Raw genomic sequence first — 20,445 nt, forward strand, 5'->3', positions numbered from 1 at the left:
ATGCTCCAGCTGAACGACGCCGTGGATCCGGAGAGTCCGGGCGTCGCCATCCTCCACTCTGCGGAAGCCGAGGAGGGGGTCGAGGTCGCCTTCACGCCGCCGGAGGCCGGCCGCAGCCTCGGGCACGGAGCCTGCTGCCACCCGCTGCAGACGCTGACGCCTTTCCACGTGCACAACCCCACGATGCAGGCGAAGGTGAAGGACTACTTCGTGTTCAGGGTAAGTGACTCGACGTCGCAACCGATTTTTTATTTTTTTATTACACAGCATGCCTCTTCCAAATAGCGCATTTTCAATACACTCCCATTGATCAGAGAAGTGTGATAAATAGTCAAAGCTACACCAGCTCACCACAGGGAGGGATGGCTGATGCTGATGACTCCTGTTGTGTGATGCTGATCTCAGCCAGGCACCATTGAGCAGGCTGTGAGCGACATCAGGACTGTGGCACTCCCTTCTGAGGATGGAGAGGTGCTCAGCGTCTGGCTGCTGGCAGAGTGAGTATCCCAGCAGCATTTCACTGGTTTGTTGTCCACCTGAAACATGGGCCGAGCTGCTGCGCTCACTGGTGGGGTGTCATGCTCTTCCAGATGGCTGCAGAGGAAATGTTTGTTTACAGTGAACTGGCAGATTTTAAGGATCTGGTTTTGAAACCAGCTGCTCATCCATATTTACATGTTAAACTATATTTAAATGGGAGCCACACATTTGATCGTTTTTCCTCATCATCTTGTAGATTCATACATTTATTGTCACCGAGTAAACTACAAATGTGAGTCAACCAAGTAAAGAGAGAGAACCAAGTTCAAAGTGTGCTTTACAACGGTCAAAAAGCAGCTGCCCAATTTGTCAAACTTGTGTGGGTTTTCTGCAGAATTGACCACTGGAACAATGAGAGGGAAAGACTCGTGCTTATAACTGATAGGTAAGTCAATAAGTATATTAGAACACCATAAATGACATTTTACCTTGTATGTCAACACAATTTGACATGTTTTGATCGTGTGCCCAGGTCGTTGCTGGTGTGCAAGTACGACTTCATCAACCTGTTGTGTCAGCAGGTCGTCAGGATCTCTCTCAACGCCGTAGACACGCTCTCAGTGGGCGAGTTTGAGTTCCCACCGAAATCCCTTAACAAGTACGCAAGCCTGTTTAATGCCTTTAAACATCTACTGAATAGAAGGGTACAGGAAAGAAATAGTTTTTTTCCACTGTCTCCTTCTAAACATACGCGGCTCAGCTTGGTGACTTGGTCGCTGGCTGATCCTTAAAATTCCAGAAGCTCTCACAGCGTTGTGTTTTCTTACAGGAGGGAGGGCTACGGGATTCGTGTCCAGTGGGACAAACGTCCTCGGGCCTCGTTCCTACACCGCTGGAACCCCTGGTCTACAGACATGCCCTACGCCACCCTCACAGAGCACCCCATGGCCCACGCTGACGAGACGGTGGCCTCTCTCTGCCAGGTAGAAGCTCCTTCATTGACTGAGACTAAAATGCATTTTGAGTCATCATATAATGGATTATTTTACATTTGAAAAACATCAGAAGATTTAAAGCTTAAAATAAGGTACGTGGACATGTTTAGTTTTTGTGTTGGCCTCCTGCTTATTTCACAAAGCAACAATGCTGATCTCAGCCATATTTGAGTCGTATCTGCAACCTTTAATTCATGCCCTCGCAGTCACAGTCTATCTGATAACAATAGACCGATTGCTGCCTTGAAGATAAAAGTCCTCCCTTTAGAGAACGACAGCTATTCATATAACTTAACAGTGTCAGCATGTCTTTGCGTATGAACAGTTATTTTCAGAGTTGTTGGCAAAGCAACAATAGCGCCTGGGGCAATGTGCTGGGGGTATGACTTCATTTTCTCCTACAGCACCATTAGCATTGTGTGAAATTCAAGTCTCAAGTATAGCCATTATTCCACACCTGAGAGCAGCTCCAGAAGATGTTGCTTTCATTCCAGACGCGTTATTAACATTATTAACTAAAATAACAGATTTGAAGTTTTTGGAGGGGTGTTTTGGTGTCATGCTCTTTTTCTTTTACTTCCCAAGTTGGACAACTTCAGGACCCAGCTGGTGCAGGCAGTGAAGAAAGCACATAGGGAGCACCCCATCCCCGGTCGGGCTAACGGTGTCCTGATCCTGGAGAGACCCCTGCTCATCGAGACCTATCTCGGCATCATGTCCTTCATCAACAACGAGGCCAAGTTGGGCTACTCCATAACCCGCGGCAAGATCGGCTTCTAAAAATCAACAGTTTCTCCAAATTACAACCGAGTTCCACCCATGTGTCTGTGTTACACTGCGCTGTCTGAGAGAAGTCGTCGCTCCACGACAGTGTAATGCGCAATCTGTGTGTAAGTTGAGCCCATGAGATGTCCAGACCTCCTTAAATTGGTGTTACAGACAAGCGGCAAGCCTATTGTCGGTAAATAATGTGCAGCACTGCATGGATTGTCGATGTTTTTCGTTTCTTTGTTTCTTTGTGCCCCAATGTACCTTTCCTGCAAAGAGTTGCTCGTAGAACTGCCATACCACAAGTAGGCCCGCAGGAGTGGATGCACATGTGGCATACGTTGGAGAGAAAGGAGAGAGCGCATTCATTCATCACTTCTGTACTTATTCTAGAGCGAGCTTCTTGTAGTCTCATGCTCCTTGTGTAAATTTAGATTTTGGTCGGGGGCCGTTATTTCAGGGATGTGCTTTGTTTGGGCTTGTTTCTACAGTAAAACAAAAAGAAAAGGCCGCCCAGAGCAGAGCAGTGACAACTACAGTGAAACCAAAACACCAGCCAATAATGTGCTCCATATTTGCTACATTAATAAGGTTTGAAATGAAGAATTGCATTATTCAGATCACAGGGCCATAGGGTAGCTTCACAGAATGGAATAGAAGATGATGGATCGGGGGATTTAGTTTCAAGGTCATTTTACATGATTATTATAATATGTGTTGTCAACAGGAAAACTGTTTCAGGATCTGGGCTCTGAGTTTTGGGCTCAACTGTGTTACTTGTGGAAAACAACAGCTGGAATACACTCTTGAGTGCCAATGAAACTTGTTCAGTGGAGATGATGAACTGCATTGTGTGACCTTCCTCTCTTATTGGCCAGTGTTGCGCTCTCCATGTTTATTTTTGCATAATTATGTCTTTGCTCAGCGTATGGAGCTCATATACCACATGGAGCGCTGCATTAGCTACTATAGCTAAACGTTGTGTGTTACAGATGTTTTATGCAACATGAACTCATAAGCCGTGACTTTAAATTTGTTCATAAATTGCCTTAAAGGTCACATTGGCACTCGGCTGCATTAATCTCTGCAGTGGGAATAAACAACGGGTTACTAAATGAAATTCACGCAGGCAAAGCTTTATATAATCTCTTCAACCACATACTGTCTGTATGAATCTTCTGAACATGATAGAGGTGTTTTTTCCCCCCTGAACTGCATCCTATAATATAATTGTTGTGCTACCAAAGTTAACAGGCCATATGTTCATGCTCAGCAATGCCAATGAATAATTGTGTGGCAAAATGCCCCGTTCTGGTCTTTGCTTTTGCATGTTTCCTGCAAGTTGAGTTTGCATGACAGATGTTTATTTTTTTTTTAAAGGAATATCTTCAAATAGATTTGTAAATACTATTTGAGTTTTATTTATCTTCTGTTATTTTGTTGCATTGAACTCACGAATGCTTCCGGAAAATAAATATTTAATTGCCAGTTCTGAAGTATTTCATTTAGAGATTATTACAATCATGGATTGGGTCAAACTTTTTTTGATAAACTGAAAGATTGACGTACACACTTTAGCAACTTGTCTTCAGCTGTTATTTATGACATAATTTATTCAAAAATAATTACACAATTTCAAGGTAAAACATGTACAAAATACTTAAGTGCAGTGAAATCTATAAAACTTAGTAAACCTACATCTTCTCACAGTGTTCAAAACTAGTGTTTTAGGTCGCATTTGGTTATTTAAAAAAAAGGGATTTATCCATTTGTCGCTCGGGAGGAATGTCATGGCGGGTTTTCCATGGTTTCACCTTGGAAGAGAAAAGGAACCTCCCAGTAACCTGCACTGAGGGCATTAAAAATGCAACGAGAAGCGACAATTCAGCATCATCAAAGTGGAGATTGAGCGTCCTCGCCAGTCATTCCGTCATCACCTTAACACATTCCCTGCCAAGTGTGTATTGCCAAAGAAGCTAGACCTGTAAATCAAGTCATTCTTGAGACCTGAGCTTTTGTGTCATTCACTTGTCCTCCTGGTCAGTGTCCATGTAGCACAAACACAGCTGCTCCTTCCCGAGCAGCATCAGAGAGTCTCCACTGCGGTGCCAGTTTAGTGACAGGACCAGTAAACCACCTGGCAGAATAGAAAGAGGCGAGAGTTACGACTACACATACACGAGGGCGACTGTGGCTCAGTGGTGAGTAGGGTCGTCCTTCAATCAGAGGATCGGCGGCTCGATCCCCGGCTCCACTAGCCGCTAGAAAGGCGTTATAAAAGTACGGGTCCATTTACATCTAAACATACACAAAATGAAGGTAAAATGTGCAAAAGAATCCACATTTAAAAACAATTTGAAAAGCAAAAGCAAAACTAAAAAAGGAAAAGTTTAGCATTTGACAGAATCAGCTGGCATTTTTTGGGGGCATTCATTTCTTTAATGTATAATAGCCTGGGGATTAAAAAAATAATATTTTTACCTTAGAATAAGTTATTTATATGTACATACAGAGAGGTATTCTTCCCAGAGATGGCTGGCATGTTTCTACAGTAGCCCAGAACGGACAAACCAAACACTGGGTCTAAACGGGACCATTTGCACTTTCATGTTGAACATGACGTTTCCAGTGGCACACAGGAAACGATTCAGTTGGTTGTAATCTGCAAGATGTCACCAGACCCTACACACTGCAGCTCTAACCTTGACCGTAGACGCATTTCAATGGAATCAAGCCAATGTCATACAACAAGAATCCCAGGTTTGACCTCTTCTGTTTCCTTTGGCAGCTGGGTTAGGGTTAGGGTTAGTCATTAGAGCCCTCTTCTATATCTGAGAACACCACAATACAGCTGTGTATTGCAGCTGCTTGTGGCCAAGCGCGTTACCTTCAGTGGGGACTTGGACAGAAACACAGCCTGCCGGGGACCAGAGATAGAGTTTGGTGTTGCCTGTACACAGTGCCAGCCGGGGGCGGCTGGGGTCCCACTGAAAGCAACGCACCGCTGATGTCTGCTCAAGCACTGCCACCAGGCTCATCTTCCGCATGTCCCACACCCAGACCACACTGGCCATGTTGTCTACGATCAGAGAAACACATTCAAAGCCAAAAGTTAACGACCCAAAATGTTGAAACTGTTAGTTACATATAATACAGTACACAGTTCATACAGCTACCAACAAATAGCAAGGTAGATCGAAGACTTTTTAGGATTTCTTTAATGGAATTAAAGTTAAGCCCAACTTTACAAAACCACATTTGAGGAAAATAAATTACATCAATTACTTGAGGCAGGGATGATTTTGCTCAATCACAACATTAAACACTTCCCCATTAATGCTACCTGTGCATTTGTTCCAAGCCTCCCTATGGAAACAAAAATGGGAGTTGTTGGCTCAGCCTTTCTGATCTGCATGATGTTAATGCATTCGGGAAATTATATATTTTTTTAAACATGGATTCAAAAGTACGAAAAAGAATTTTCCTTTTGTGTTGATTTTGTCGGACCCTGTGGACGAAAGTGGGAGTGTTTGCGAGCTCCAGAGTCCCCTTAGACTGGAAGACCTCTCAGTCTGAGTAAAGGAGTTTCTGGGGAACGTGCATGATTTCATCCAACAAGCATTAATAATAACTACATAGAAACAGACTCTGATGGTCTTGTTTACTTATGCAGGTCATATAGTCAGTTTCATAATCAGCTCAAAGTTATACACAGTTGCAATGTCAGTAAAAGATTACTAAAACCCTACTTTCCATGTCTTAAAATTTTCAAGACTTTTGAAAAATTGCTTCAAGACATCTAAATACCCATTAAGGCCTAAAACAATTAATAAAAGTAATGCCTTTTATGACTTTTTAAAGGGCCTGAGGGAACCCACTTGGGTTCACAATGACAGTCAAAGTGAACAGCTGTGAAGTTTTACCGTTTTTGGTGGCTAGATAGCGACTATCTGAGCTGAATGCTAAAGAAGAGACACCAATCTTGGGGTTGGCTCGGTCTGGGTCCGGTTTGACGACAGGAATTTGGACTGGCGATGGGCAGATCTCGTCTGGAGTGGTCAAGCACAAAAAAATAGATTGTAGATTGACAAAGTTGGTTAATTGACCTCAGTAGTTTTAGTCAAATACTGCTTTTAGATAATTTCTTTCAAAAGGTGACACATTACATACATTTGCTCTGGGTGTTGAAGAGGGCGGTGCCAATTGTGATGGTGTGTAGTGATAGGTCATCACTGACAACAGCCGTCCTTTTCTCCACTTCCTTATACACAACCTTGAAACACAACAAACAGTTAATTGTACTGCAATACCTTCAAGGCTCATCGTGAAGCCTGGAAAATACTCACTGCTTTTGTGTTGTTGATGGATGATAGGTGCTCAAACTGGGTGATTTTCTTCCACGTGATATGATTGAGGATGCGCACCTGACATGAGGGGATTAAAGTCTCATCATTTACTTTGTACTAATATTAATAACACAACAAATCATAATATATGATTATGTCAAAACATATCTAATACTGAAAGTTTATACTATTCTTTATTTGCAGAAACGCATTTCTCTGATCACCAATTTTACACATTATAGTCCGTTTACAGGTCACAACTGCATATCTGAAAAAGTTGTATAAAGCCTTTTGTGGTTCAAGATGTCGCTGTGCAGAGCCTGATGAATGTCTTTAAGTTTCAGAACTTGTTGGTTGGGGCCGACGACTTCCAGCTTGACAATAAATAAAGTGACCTCTGTGGCCCGTTGCTCATCTCTGCTTGAGGCTACATTAGCTTGAAGTACACAGCTAAAAATCCATTGTTTTGTTTCCTGAAATAAAACTTAAAAACAATATTTTCGAATCAACTATAAAACTAAAATGTCATCAACACATATTTTTGCCACGTTCATCTAAATCTGACTAAACTGTCCCTGGTCGACATGCATTGCGGTCAACATGGACAAGGAAGAAAAATTAGCAAAATAAAAAATTATCCTTTCTTTAAAACTGTCCATTGTGTGTCTGATAATGTAAGAGCAGTGTAAGCAAAATCAGCGAAGTGCTATATTAAGACACATGGCTTTACAGTCATTACTTGTAGTGTTGTTCAATGTCATCAGCAATCAAGAGTTTGTTCATACTTTTTCATCATAGCTGCCAATGGCCAAGAACTGGCTGTTGGGGCTCCAGGTCACAGACTTGACACCCAGCGACCACTCATAGGCGCTGTAGGCTGACAGCAAGCGCCCATCCAGAGAATACAGCAACACCTTATACTGTGGGGAGGATACAGACACTCATGAAACACTAGCACTACACATTTCTTTCCCTGTGAAGGTTTTTTTTTTGGGGGGGGGGGGGTCCTGATCCGATGTGAAGTCCCGGGACAGGGATGTCTTGGGCTATACAAAATAAACTGAATTTAATACACATTCCTCCTGTTTATGACCCACTAAGCTTAGTCAACTGTACTATCATGAAGCATTCTAAGCTTTTAATGTATTTACATATACTGTATATATACACATAGTTCTGTTAAATAGGGCACTTTGTAAATGTGCCCTATTTGTCTCAGATCATATATCTGTGTCAACATTCCTAATGCTGCATGGAGGAGCTTTAGGGTATTTTCTATGGTGACTTTCTTCATCAAACTACTACTGTATAACTACTTATATCTCTTCAGTTTCTTGTGCTACTGGAAAGTGGGAAATTCCCGTCAAGAGAGCAACAAAGTTGTCTTTTATTTTATATTGTTTCTTTACTTATGCAAGGACACTCGTTTACTAATTTATAGAGATGATATGACGTCAAACATATGAACACAAGCCTCAAAAGTCAAACTGTTAAAAATGGGGTTGTCTACTTCAATGAATTATGGCCGTTGACTGCACTCCTACAATGGCGTGCTTAACTCAAAACTGACCATTCTTAGCCAGCAGCTTCAGTTAATTAATAAACAGATTTCAGTTCATCTTTTTAATCAAACCTTAAAAGCTTGGGTATGCAACTTTGGAGAAAAAGCACCCTACCCTTTCTTTCAGGCATCTCTCGAAGGCCACGGATGGGCTTATTACAGACCCTTTTTTTTCCAGAGCTAGATTTTGACCGGTTCCGTATGTCGGACAGTCTATGGCCGTATGGACAAATTGAGCCGTTCAGACAGGATGCTGTGAGTGTGTCGGTGGCTGATTGTCAGAGCACCTGTGACCTGATCTAAATGTGGCAATAAACTACAGCAAAGCCAACATAAAATAAGATAAATTATAAATTCTTTGAAGAATTACAACAAAAACATTACAATTATTAGATTTTTTTTTTTCCTTTAAGAGTAAACGGTTAGTTGCCAGTTAATAAATATATGGCTAAATGATCTAAGACTGACAATTTTAGTCAGAGCATTTTATTAATGTATTGCAGTCAGGAAGTAAAGAGAATTTTAACAAATAAAACAAAAAATGCTCCTAAAATGAGCGCCTACCGTAGCTTTAAATAGTTCCTGCTCAACAAAACTAGCAAGGCAGTCAATCTATCCTATTCTCTTGTAGAATGTAAAGTGTGTAAAGAAGAGACTCACCTCCAGGCAGCTATCCCACACTGCCAGCACACAGCCATTGGGAGACCACTCCAGCCCTGCCAGGTCCTGTGTCTCAGTCTCAAAATGCTGTGACAGAGTCAAGTTAAAGAAAATCACTTCACATACACATTTACAGAACATGTTTCTTTCTCTGTATAAATTCTTCCTCGAGAAAAGGAATGAATATTTGGAGTACGTCTGGCTGTGAAGCGTATATACCGTATAGTGAATCATACTTCAATGCAAATCCATTTTTAGATGTTTTACTAAATTATAGTCCTACCATCACAGGCAGATATCATGATTTCTTAACTGTTGCACACTTAGCTTACTCAAATGTCAAATGTATAATTACGGCCATGAAACTCAAGTAAAATACTTACTTACCCTGAGTAAATGCCAGTCGTCGCACACAAATACACTGACAAAGTCTTTGCAGTCACGGCGTTCAGCCAAGGCCATGTAGCAGCCATCTCTGCTGAAATCTATACCTGTGGGTGAAAGATGATGGGAGAAAGCTATAATAAAACCAGTTATGGCATTTAATCAGAAGTATGATACCTTACAATGACAATTACACCGTAACAACAAATGAATGTAAAAAAAGAAAAATCAACCTAGAAAGACATGCATTAGTTAGGTTCAATACTGTCAAAGTTGAAGTTAGTATAGTCCTTGAAATTAATTTATCAAGTAATAACATGGGTTAATATTTAGCTTTTGGCCACTTTCTTAAGCACTAATTTTTAATTGATTCATCAGAGGAGGTTTAGTAACAGCAGCAGCAAGGAATAAATAAATACAACACATTTTAAACACATTTTCCACTTTGATAAAAAAAAGAAAAAGAAAAAAAAAGAATCAGAATATGTTGGCGAGAAAAAAGCCAATTATCTATTCTGATAACTGAATATGTAACATAGTGGCTTCCTGTTTATTTCATCCAATGTAATTATCTGACACTTCGGCACCATCAGATTAGTGGTATGCACTTATCGCTGCCATATTATTTATATGATGGTTTAGAAGACACACGGGTCGCAGAGGGACATGGTATTGCGTGCTGAAAATGGGGAGAGTCACGGACAATCATTTTTCCCTAAGCCGCTGACAGGCCCGTTATGAAGAGCATGCCCCATTTCCTGAAGAGGGCCACAGCTGTCAGCGAAGAGGACCATTGTTTGGCTTCACACCCAGGGTCACGCCACGCCACAAGGTAAAGAATGGCATGCGATTCGTGGGGCATGCCGAGGCACTCAGACCATCGGCCCTGCTCTCAGGTACTCATAAGCCACGGAAAAAATAAATAAAGCAATATCGTTCTCATACTGACCTTTCTGACATGCTTTGGGATACTTGATGTAAGACACAGCTTTGGTGCACAGGGACCAGACGGTGACTCTCAGCTGTCAAGGCACCAGAGGAAAGAGGGAAAAATTACTGTGGATTATCTTGCAAGTGAAAGTATGACAAGCACACCATACTGCCAGGCAGCGCAAAGGGCATGCATACATCAAGTTAGTGCCTGAGAAATACTGGACTTTTGACGGCAGTACATGAATAATGTTGACGACTAAGTGTTTAAAAAAAATAACATACAAGACAAAAATCTTTTTTTTACAATGCTTAGACATAACACAAACAAATATTTTAATATGGATCCTTTAACTGTGGTTATTGAATAATTTTGACCAAGATACATACCGAGTGGGACATTTTACAGTCAAAAAGTAAGTTTTCAGTGCTCTCCAGTGGACAAACTGAGGTAATTTAGAAACCGTGTTGTCGTTACACAAATATCTTTAGAATTTTTGTCTGTAACTTCTTGTTACTTACCAGCAGACATATACAGTGATAGCGATCTCTCTGATAAGCTAAAATACAATACCAGCCATTCTGATAAATCTGTTGAGTACAGCTCAAAACACCACGTGTTAGATTCGAGTTGGGGTGTTGAAGCACACAGTGATTTTACGAGCCACTTTGAGAAAATTGAATGACAATTTTGGACCAGATACCCTCCTAGACTTCTACTACTGTAAATAAGATACATTCAACCACTAGCCTTCAGTAGGACTTAAATCTGGCTGTGAAAGTGTTGTCTATGGTGACTGGGTGTCAATAGCGACCCAATACAAGCTCAATAACTAGGCCACGAGCCTATACTGAGGCCTGTCAGTGCTCCTCTACACCAAAGATGTTTCCATCAGCAGGACAGATCCAGATTACAGTCCAGGCTAGCATGGCCCACCACACCCATAACCGGCTGTGGACAGAGAGCCTTATGTCTTTGAAGAGGTCTACGATAAATCTCTGTCAGGGATATAAGACACTGACATTGAATCCCTCCATCATTAGATGGATGGCCCTGTTGGACCCCGAGTGTGTGAAGTGTATTTCCACAGGGAATGAACAATGTTCAAGGGTGGTAGTAACTGACAGGGATCGAAAGAGATTCTGCCCATTAACTTAGGACGTGAGCAAATATTAAATTAACAGATCCAAAACATCTTGACACAATAGGAGCAGTCCATTGATGTAAGTGTCACTCACAAATTAACGGCAAGTTGCATAGTCAGCCGCTTAAGTACATTCCCACAAATGAGAAGCAGTGCCAAAGAATAACTACCTGACCACAAGTCGGCATAACAAAGACCAGTTGTGCTAATGCACAGTTTTGACAGCAGTCACTCAAATACTTGTCAAATAATCTTGTCTCACTTTAACAAGATTGGTGGCACTCAGCCAACAGTGAAACATTTTTGACTCAAGGACCAGTATGATATGTTGTATCTTGCCATTCAAGAAACAAGAAGCACATGAGTATTTAGGACACCGTTATAGACGCTGTGGTGTGTCCTACTGTAGCATTGCATGGTGTTAAGGTGTTCACAGAGAGCTGATAACAATAACAGGACAAGAGTGACAAGCCTACAATTGCATTAAATGGACATACATAGAGTACAGTGGTCATTACAAACATAAAAATATCAAGGGCATGCAAGTCCAACACTGGAACAGTAAGGGTGTGAAATGCATGGCGCTCATATCGTCCTTTACAGTAAGCCCATATAATGTGGGTGCATTAAGCCCTGTGGGATCATGTTTTGATCTAAAAGATGTGAAAAGATGTGTATATGACTCTGGAGAGAGCCAGATATACACACAAATAATAACATAAAAAAATATTTAAAACATATTTTGGCAATGCAAACTTCAGCCTACCCTTTATGCTGTGTTTTGCATTTAAGAAAGTGCAAAGCTAAAACTATTGAAGTGACAGGGCTTTCATCATAGTTTGCAGACAGACATTTGAACTGGGCAAAGTCTGTCACCTAACTGGGCTGAAGTGTCGACTCTCCTGTTTGGTCAAGACATCCAGCTGTGTCGACCCTGTAATAACACCTCCCTGCACGCTTCCTGGACATCCCCTCAAACACGGTGCCGTGGCAACCGATATCAACATTGCGCAAACACAAACACACTTACACATCTTAGATGCCTTGAACCCACCACATAGGGGATGAGTGGAGATCAAGACCCGAAAGGCAGTGTAACTTAAAACTGGGTGGAGGATGGGCAGCATGAAGAAAATAGGTGGGAAATGCTTTTCCATGTGGGGTGCTATGCAATAAGATCCTTAGTTGGTAAAGCTACACTTTCGATGAAGTATCCTCACCAAAGGTGAGCAGTAGCTTGGGGATGGGGGCAAGGGACTTGAGGGTGGCATGAAAAGGCTAAACTCACATACAACAGCTGCTGTTTATCCATCAGAGACGGAAGAATTCCCGTCTATGCCGTGGTTAGAATAACTGCAACTGGTGATCAGCAATGGCTGCAGTTACAGACATGTACAATTTAATATAGTTTTGATCACTAAATGTACAAGGATTCCAGATTAGGATTTTTATCAAATGGGGTGGTTTTATAAAAAGGGCTTGAATTATTGTTGTATAATATGCCACCTGCAAATCCCTTTGGGACTGTAACTGTAATTGAGAATTGCACAAATGATATCCACTTGACATGTTATGCCAAATGGGACAATTAAAGATAATTTCTACCATCACATCCACTTAATATCTATTATCAAGTATTCATGACAAGAAAACCAGTGAATTTGGGAACATTACCAACCGTGCAGCCTGTGGGAAACATGAGAACCACACAATCAGTTGGAGACCAAAGTCACTGACAGCAACCTGGAATAAAACCTATCTATCAGCCATTCTTGCTGCTCGCCTATGTGAGTGGGAGAGAATGGGCGAGTGTTTCTGGTGCCATATAGTCCTATCTGTCAGCAGAGGATTAGACTGCAGGCATTCCACATAGGAAGCCATCTCAAACCAATATAGCCTATTTCTCCTGTTACAGCCTCATGATTCTACCAAGGAACTGGAGCCTCTTGCCGCCCACACATAGGTATGGGTGAGCCATTGTCCCGTCTCGCAGTGCAGCTGCTGCCTACATTTGTAGTTTAGCTCAGTAAGCGTTGTTGCCAACAATGCTACTGGGCTAGCAGGTCTCCAGCAGCACTGGCCAAGAATGCTATTGCTAATCCAATCCCAACAATGTAAAAAACCATTAGAGAAGTCAAGCGCAACGATGTCCTTGGCAGGAGTTTTTCCACCCTCACTTTATCGCCCCTCAGCTGGTGATGGTGGATTAACATGGATGTGCGAGTGGCATTTTGTGAGGTCCGAAGATAAACGATGTGAATTCATCAAACAGACAACTAGCGTGAAGTCTTACAATTCATAGGCTAGGTTTCAGCAATGATACTTCCTATTAAATCAGTGGCATGGCGCCATCCCATATTTAAAAACAACTAATTTGTTCAACACGTCTGCCTCAAAACACATTGTAGTTCTAACTTTGGGCCTACGAGGAAAAACTCAAGAGCATTTCTAGCTGCCTGGACTAAAGGTTGGCACTAGGGATACAGAATGGTTCGTTATTCTCCCACCGTTACACTGTCAGTTGTGCGCTAATAACTTATTGTGTACCTGCCAATCAGAAATATATGTTAATATTCTGTTTGGGTTTAAAAAGAAAACACAGTAACAGCAACAAACGGACCATCAGATACACACAGCCAGCTAAGCAGATTTACTAACACATAGACACAAACACACACTCACTCTGTCACACACACACACACACACTCACACACACAGTGGCACGATCCACACCACAGGCAGCTGTCCCTAAACAAGTTAATATAGCAGGCTGTTTATGAGTGGGGCTGAAATTCAAACCCGACACGAACACCCGTCTGGCACAGCCTTAATGAAATGTTGGGCTGGGGTGAAGGCAAGTTCAGTGGACCCCTTGGCAATGCGGTAGCCAGTGCCTGTTTGGGCTCCGTTAAATTAGTTTCTTAAACTTAACGATGCTCAGTAACTTTGAGTGCTTCTTGACTTGCTGCTCATGTTTAGCCAGGTGAAACGGGCCGTTGGTAACACGTTTATGAATGCACAACAGCATAGAAGAGAGTATGATGAAACACGGACTACCGTGAAAAGAGAGTCATTATTAAACAATAAAAAATACCCATCAGTGATTTATAGAAAATCGCGCCATGACAATCAAGAATGAGGAATAATATATCCATAATACTATGTGTCAGGTCTTGATCTCGGTTTTCTCTATCGCTCTATTAAATCAGAAAAAATGGTTTGGGGTGGCTTGCTTTAACAGCATTTATTTTGCCATTCCCAGTGTGACTTAAAGGCTTAACTTATGTTAAATGAAACAGAGTATGATTATCTAACCTTTGTATGTATTTTTCCAGTGAAAAAAACAGCACAGGATAACCCATCTAAAGAAACAAATAGCTATCTCAAAAGGTTGTGAAGACCAAGCTACACAAAACATCTAAAAGAGGTGAATACTAAAATAGGCCAGCAACTAAGAGCTATTTTAATCTCCCCATTTTCTCTATTAAACGTTTTGTCTATATGTTATTACATGACTGACATTTGTGCTGGGAAAAAAAATCAATTTATTGATTATCCAAATAGCTGCCAATTATTTTTTGGATGATTGAATAATGGTTTCAGGAAATCAATCACAGAAAGCAGTTCCAGTTGACACTTAATTTGACACAGATACATCCAAAATTAAATACTTTTGATATTGACCTTTTTAACTAATTTACACTCTATGCAGATGCTATATCTACTTTGAGAAAGAGCCTCCATTCTTTTCTATTTCATTTTGGTAAGACGCAGACAGACACAAAGCAGACATGCCACAGACGCTTGCACTCCCTGCACCCTTCTCCAGACCAGACACAGTTGTGTGTTGGGCCACAACACCTGTCAAATGATTCCTGGAGTCAGGTTCAGCCCGACAGACACAGCCCAAGATGGTGCCCCATCATATTCCACATAGCTGCTGTAGCGTCTCACCCCTTACAGCACCGGCTTACTATGAAGTGAATGTACACCAGGATTTACATCGAGAGGCATTGAAGGGAGCTGAACACATCTTTATTAGTCTGGGTTTAATTCTGCAGACTGTTATGAACAACTCTCAACATCTCCAGACTCTTTTTCTTTATTGGCCTGTTTTTGGCAAATGGGATAAATTGTCACATTTCCTTTCACATGATGCATATTTTAAGTATTTAAAGTAATGAAATCTCTCTGGTAGTAAAACTGAAAACCCCAATATAAAATAAAACCCCCCAATATTATCAAAAATGCTTGATTATACTGAAAAAAAGGTCCAGATTAACAAATAAGATATATATCGATAGATAGATCGATAGATAGATAGATAGATAGATATCCATGCCTGTGCCGATATACTGGCCCACATTAGCTCTTTAAGGATAATGTGTATTGGTGTACAGTTAAGAATTGCAGTACAGAAATATCAGACTTTTTACAACGGCAACATTGCCAATATTAGTCTCAGCCTAAAACATCCAGTATCAGTCTTGGTATAGTATATTATTGATTCATCGACGTACACAGAAGTGAGGGCCAAAAACACCACCAGCCAAGCTTTGGTCAAGTTTAACTTAATCTCCTTTTCATCCTTTGCTTGCTTACAAAGTGTGACCAGTGTATTTATATAACTATGGTTTTTACTAAACGTAAGAAACATGACCAAACAAGACCAGTTTGCTCAAAGGCAGTAGATTTGTAGAACAATCCACAAAAGGCTTCTCCCAACACTTTTTCGTTATAACTTGCATTATTTTTGCCTACGTATGCCTGGCCTTCATACTACACCGGCGCTGCTCACGGCATTTAAAATGTGAAAACTTCAGGGCTGCATTTTAGTGTGGCTGGGCAGAAACTGAGACCCATGTTCACATCTTGATTGGCTCTCATCAGTCGAGTTACAACGTGTCCATCCCTGATTCCTCACTTGTCTATGGAGCGGACGTCTAAACGCATGGTTAGCAGCTTTGAGGAGGGCGATTAACATGAACACGGAGGACTTTCCTTTTGCTATCCAAGCTTTTTTCCCCACTAAATCTGTCCCTGTTTTAGTGTATGTGTGTGGAAGACAAAGAAAAGAGTTTAAGTATTAATTAAACAAGATACTTGTATTTTCTGTAACTAAGCAACCACAGAGTAGACAACCTGCTTTCCTGTTCACGCGCCACGTGCATGCTGTTCTTGAATGGGCACGCAATATGCGTTTTCAGGTATGTTAGTATTGACCACATTTCTTTCTTTCTTTCGCTTCCCCCCCCAAACACTTAAATGCTTGTGTTTATGCTTTGTTTTCAAAACAAAAACATATTTGTTTGGGTGCAGCCTAAGAACATCATTAATAGGAGTTGCTGCCAAAGGAAATACCAGACATAGATTGGAAGGGCATATCTACATTGCACCCATGTTCCAGAGGTACTTGAGACCCATGTATGACAGGACGCTAACAGGAGGGGAACTATGAAATCAGGCTGAATACATGCAGCAGGTGGGGGGGTGTAGGGGCGGTCAAGGCAGTCTCTGGTGTCCGGCTATTTTCAGGTCCCCCTTCCTTGCGGGCCAGCAACAGTTGAAACCAGACAAGCATATGCATAAACACACTTTCGTGCGCATGAATGCATGCACGCACCAACTTCACACTTACATGGAACTCAGTGGTGTTGAGAATGTGACGTCCGTCTGGACTCCAACGCGAGGAAACTAGTCCTATTGAGCCCTCATCAATCTTACAGTGCCAGTCTGGCTGCTCAAGAGACCACACCTGAAGAGAAACAAAGAGTGACAGAAGGACAGCAATCAGCCGTCACTGATGACATCCAGCACACACATCCTGCATCTCCCTAAAATTGATTTCAAACAGAAAGAAACACTCGAGCACCAGAAACCATGAAAGACTGGCGGTGGATACCCCTCCAAAGGTAAGCTACTAGATGCACATAAGGCTGACATTAAACTAATATGCACAAAAAAAAAAAATAATAATAATAATTATTACAGGCTCTGTTTCTTGATTAGATGCAAGTTCTTCCCAAAAAATATGAATATAGGTAGTAACCCCATTTTACAATATCAATTCATCACACATAATTAGTTTAGTATTTTTTTTTTAAGCGTTCCAAGAGGACCTGATGCAAGTGAGCTTTTTTTTTTTTTTTTTAAAGACGAGAAATAAACAGCATGGTTTAATAAATGAAATATGCCTTTGTGTTTAGGAAGGAAACACACATGTGTAAACTTATTATTGTCACTGTTAAAAAAGATTCATGGAAAACAGTTTAACCTTTTCTAAAAGAAGAAACAACTGATGTAAAACAGGATATGCATTCAGTAACTCTTTACAAAGTTACTCAAACCCCTACCAGTGAAGACATAGAATACTTATTTTGAAGAGGAAACATTATTTTTGCATTTGTTAAAACAGTATATGGTAAATTATTAGCATTATGCCTTTTTGTAGTTCAATGCAAATACAATCCAGAGAACACTTCATCTCATGTTTACCTGTCAGACACAACTCCAGCTAAAACATTATGGATCTTCCAGTCACAAAAAATTTAAATAAACTAAACTGCAACAAACCTTTTTTTGTTGTTGATCGTCGCTCGATGACTCATTAGGTGTTTTAGTTAATGGTTTGATCCATAAAATGTTAGTCAAACTGAATGGAAAATTACCACAAGCTACTGGAACCCAAAGAGATGCCTTTATATTGCTTATTTGTACTGTCCAGTGGTTATAGTGATACTCTGTATTAAAATAAATAAATAAAAATGCATGACTACATTACATAACATAATAACAACATTTTCTGGATTAAATATAACAATTAATTGAGCAGTAAACTGTTTTAACCTCACATACCGATCACCAGCATTTACACTACATGTCGAGTTACATATATTGATGTCCACTTCTGTTAGCTTACCTGTACCAGTCCCCTCTTGTACATAGCACAGAGGATAAAGAGAGAGTCAGAAGACCAGTCCATGTGGGATATCTGGTCCAAGCAAGTGTAGAGCTGTAGGATCTGCAGTGTGCTCGCGTCTCGCACCACCAGCCTGTACTGCACACAGGTAGCCTGACAAGAACGGCCAAAGTCAGCGAGAACAAGACTTCTAACACGCTTCACTTTTATATATTTGTAACTGGCAACCTAACCATGGAAATTAAATAAGTGTTAAGTAGTATGTCTACTGCATTACACAACATTAGTATTTTTAACACTTACCAAATATTTCCCATCAGGGGAAACTTTGCAGAGTTGGTTGGATTGCTTAAAAACCTCAGAGAAATTCATCCTACACAAGAAATATATACAGTTATCAAGACGTTTCTGAAAATCCCAACTAAGTTGCTTGTAACTGCTTGAGAGATGGACAGTTTTGACAGCCTACTGATGTACTTCGCAAATGTTACCACGTGGTGGCACCATAAGTCCAATAGATAAACACGCCTCACGTAGTAAACATACACACGGGTTACAAAAACAGAACAAAAAATAGTTCTTCTCTCGTGCAAGAAGAGTCATTGTATTGGGGAAAGCACGAAGTAAAGACGGATTCATTCCGTTCAGACTCAGCAAAAATAATTGAGCTACAGGTAGATGGTTAGCCTCGCGTTAGCTAGCTAGTTGGCTCGCAACTAAAAGTAACGTTGACCACACATTAAACCGGTCTAAAGCACGACTTCAGTGCCATCCCCTGTCTATCCATTTGTGTATTTAAGATAATATAGCAGGCTGTAGATTGAACGAAGAAAATAATTGATATTCTCACGGTAAAGTTGGCTGTTAGTTAGCTAGTTGTCACTGACTCATTCAACACTGACGTTAGCATGTAACGTCAGGTTATCGCTACTAGCTACTTCTTCCCTATCTTCTCTCAGAAATTATCAAACTTACCTCGAGTGAGTTGCTTTCGTCAATTAAATGAGAATCTAAAATCCTACGAGTAGTTTATACACGTTTTTTTTCTTCGCATGGTTGTTTTAAGGGCACAGACTGTTAATCTAACTGTTGCTAGTTTGTTTGTATGAGCCGGTGACGACACACTGGTGTTGTCCAATCAAATAGGTCCTGCTGCCATGTAGTGCCTTCTGGGAAGTGTAGTTAATTATTGTGTTTTTCCCTTTTAGCTGCGTATGTGTCAACGTGTGCGTGATTATGTGCGCCTGTGTACCAATTTAATACATATAAGGAACAATATAATCTATTTTTACAGGCTTGTCATTTTGTAGGCTAATATAGAATATTAATGTGTTTTTTTTCTTAACCTCGTCATACTTTTTTTTTTTGTTCATGTAGTCTGTGAATTGTGTTTTATTCACACAAGCCTGTCTTTTAGCCAACGGAACAAGATAGGATCAATTACTTTCCATATTCAGCTGTTGAAGGTTTCCCGCTTATGTGAGCCCAAACCGCGCGGCCGCCTCCCTTCTTCTTCCAGCGCAAAAAAACGCTTCACCTCCTCCTTGGTCTCCCTCAAGCTCACACTTCCTTGAACAGCATGCAGTTTTCCTCTTCGCAGTTAATTCTGTTTCTCTGAAAAGTCAATAATCTCGCTGTTATCATATCTACTGTAAAGATACCGTTTTTCTTTTGTTGTTTGTATATGGAGGGTCACTCTCTTGGCATGTTTGATGATAGACAGACAGGTGCTCGGCGCAACATAATTCTTGGGTATTTGGATTGGAGTAATAATAACCTTCAGGTAGGTTTATTTTGTTTATTTTGTGATTTATTTTAACGGCTTAGAGTAGAATAGGGATCTTAGCCTATTTAACTGATGTCATGTTGGTGTCTTTTGTTTATCAGCAGGCTAGTGTGTCGGTATCTTAGTGTTTAGCAAAATAATACAAATAAAAAATGAACAAAATAATAATAAGTTGTTGACAAGAACGGCCTAGCTGTCCCAAAAAAGAAGAAGAAAAACCTGGTTAAGACTCCATAAGACTCGAAAAGTGGCTTGATTTAAAATCATTGGTTATTTTTTGTATATGATTTTACAGCTGGATGTGTTTCAGTTGCTGGTTATTATTTGTTACGGTTCTGCGTTATGTCTTCTACGCACAGTCGGCCGATATAAATAGGCACAATAGGTACAAAAAAAAATCAACTGAAATTGTATCAAATTAAAAAACTAAATGTAAGCCTTAAAAATATTCCCCGACTTAAGTCTTATGCT

General features: G+C 40.7%; 2 protein-coding genes across 2 annotated transcripts; one reads left to right on the plus strand and one right to left on the minus strand.

Moving 5' to 3' along the window:
- tprg1l (tumor protein p63 regulated 1-like) lies at positions 1 to 2,255 on the plus strand (the record flags this gene model as incomplete). The annotated part of the gene is made up of 6 exons (XM_079225674.1): positions 1 to 219; positions 406 to 497; positions 875 to 925; positions 1,013 to 1,138; positions 1,310 to 1,463; positions 2,061 to 2,255. 6 exons carry the CDS (start codon positions 1 to 3, stop codon positions 2,253 to 2,255), a joined length of 837 nt encoding a protein of 278 aa, XP_079081800.1.
- Positions 2,256 to 3,980: 1,725 nt separating this feature from the next.
- wrap73 (WD repeat containing, antisense to TP73) lies at positions 3,981 to 18,560 on the minus strand (the record flags this gene model as incomplete). The annotated part of the gene is made up of 12 exons (XM_079226617.1): positions 3,981 to 4,380; positions 5,131 to 5,322; positions 6,167 to 6,292; positions 6,414 to 6,516; positions 6,590 to 6,667; positions 7,375 to 7,509; positions 8,811 to 8,897; positions 9,198 to 9,301; positions 10,144 to 10,216; positions 16,908 to 17,024; positions 18,189 to 18,341; positions 18,492 to 18,560. 12 exons carry the CDS (start codon positions 18,558 to 18,560, stop codon positions 4,268 to 4,270), a joined length of 1,350 nt encoding a protein of 449 aa, XP_079082743.1. The 3' UTR covers positions 3,981 to 4,267.
- Positions 18,561 to 20,445: the final 1,885 nt, after the last annotated feature.

Source organism: Taurulus bubalis (assembly GCF_910589615.1).
Source record: "Taurulus bubalis genome assembly, chromosome: 11".
Classification (NCBI taxonomy): domain Eukaryota; kingdom Metazoa; phylum Chordata; class Actinopteri; order Perciformes; family Cottidae; genus Taurulus; species Taurulus bubalis.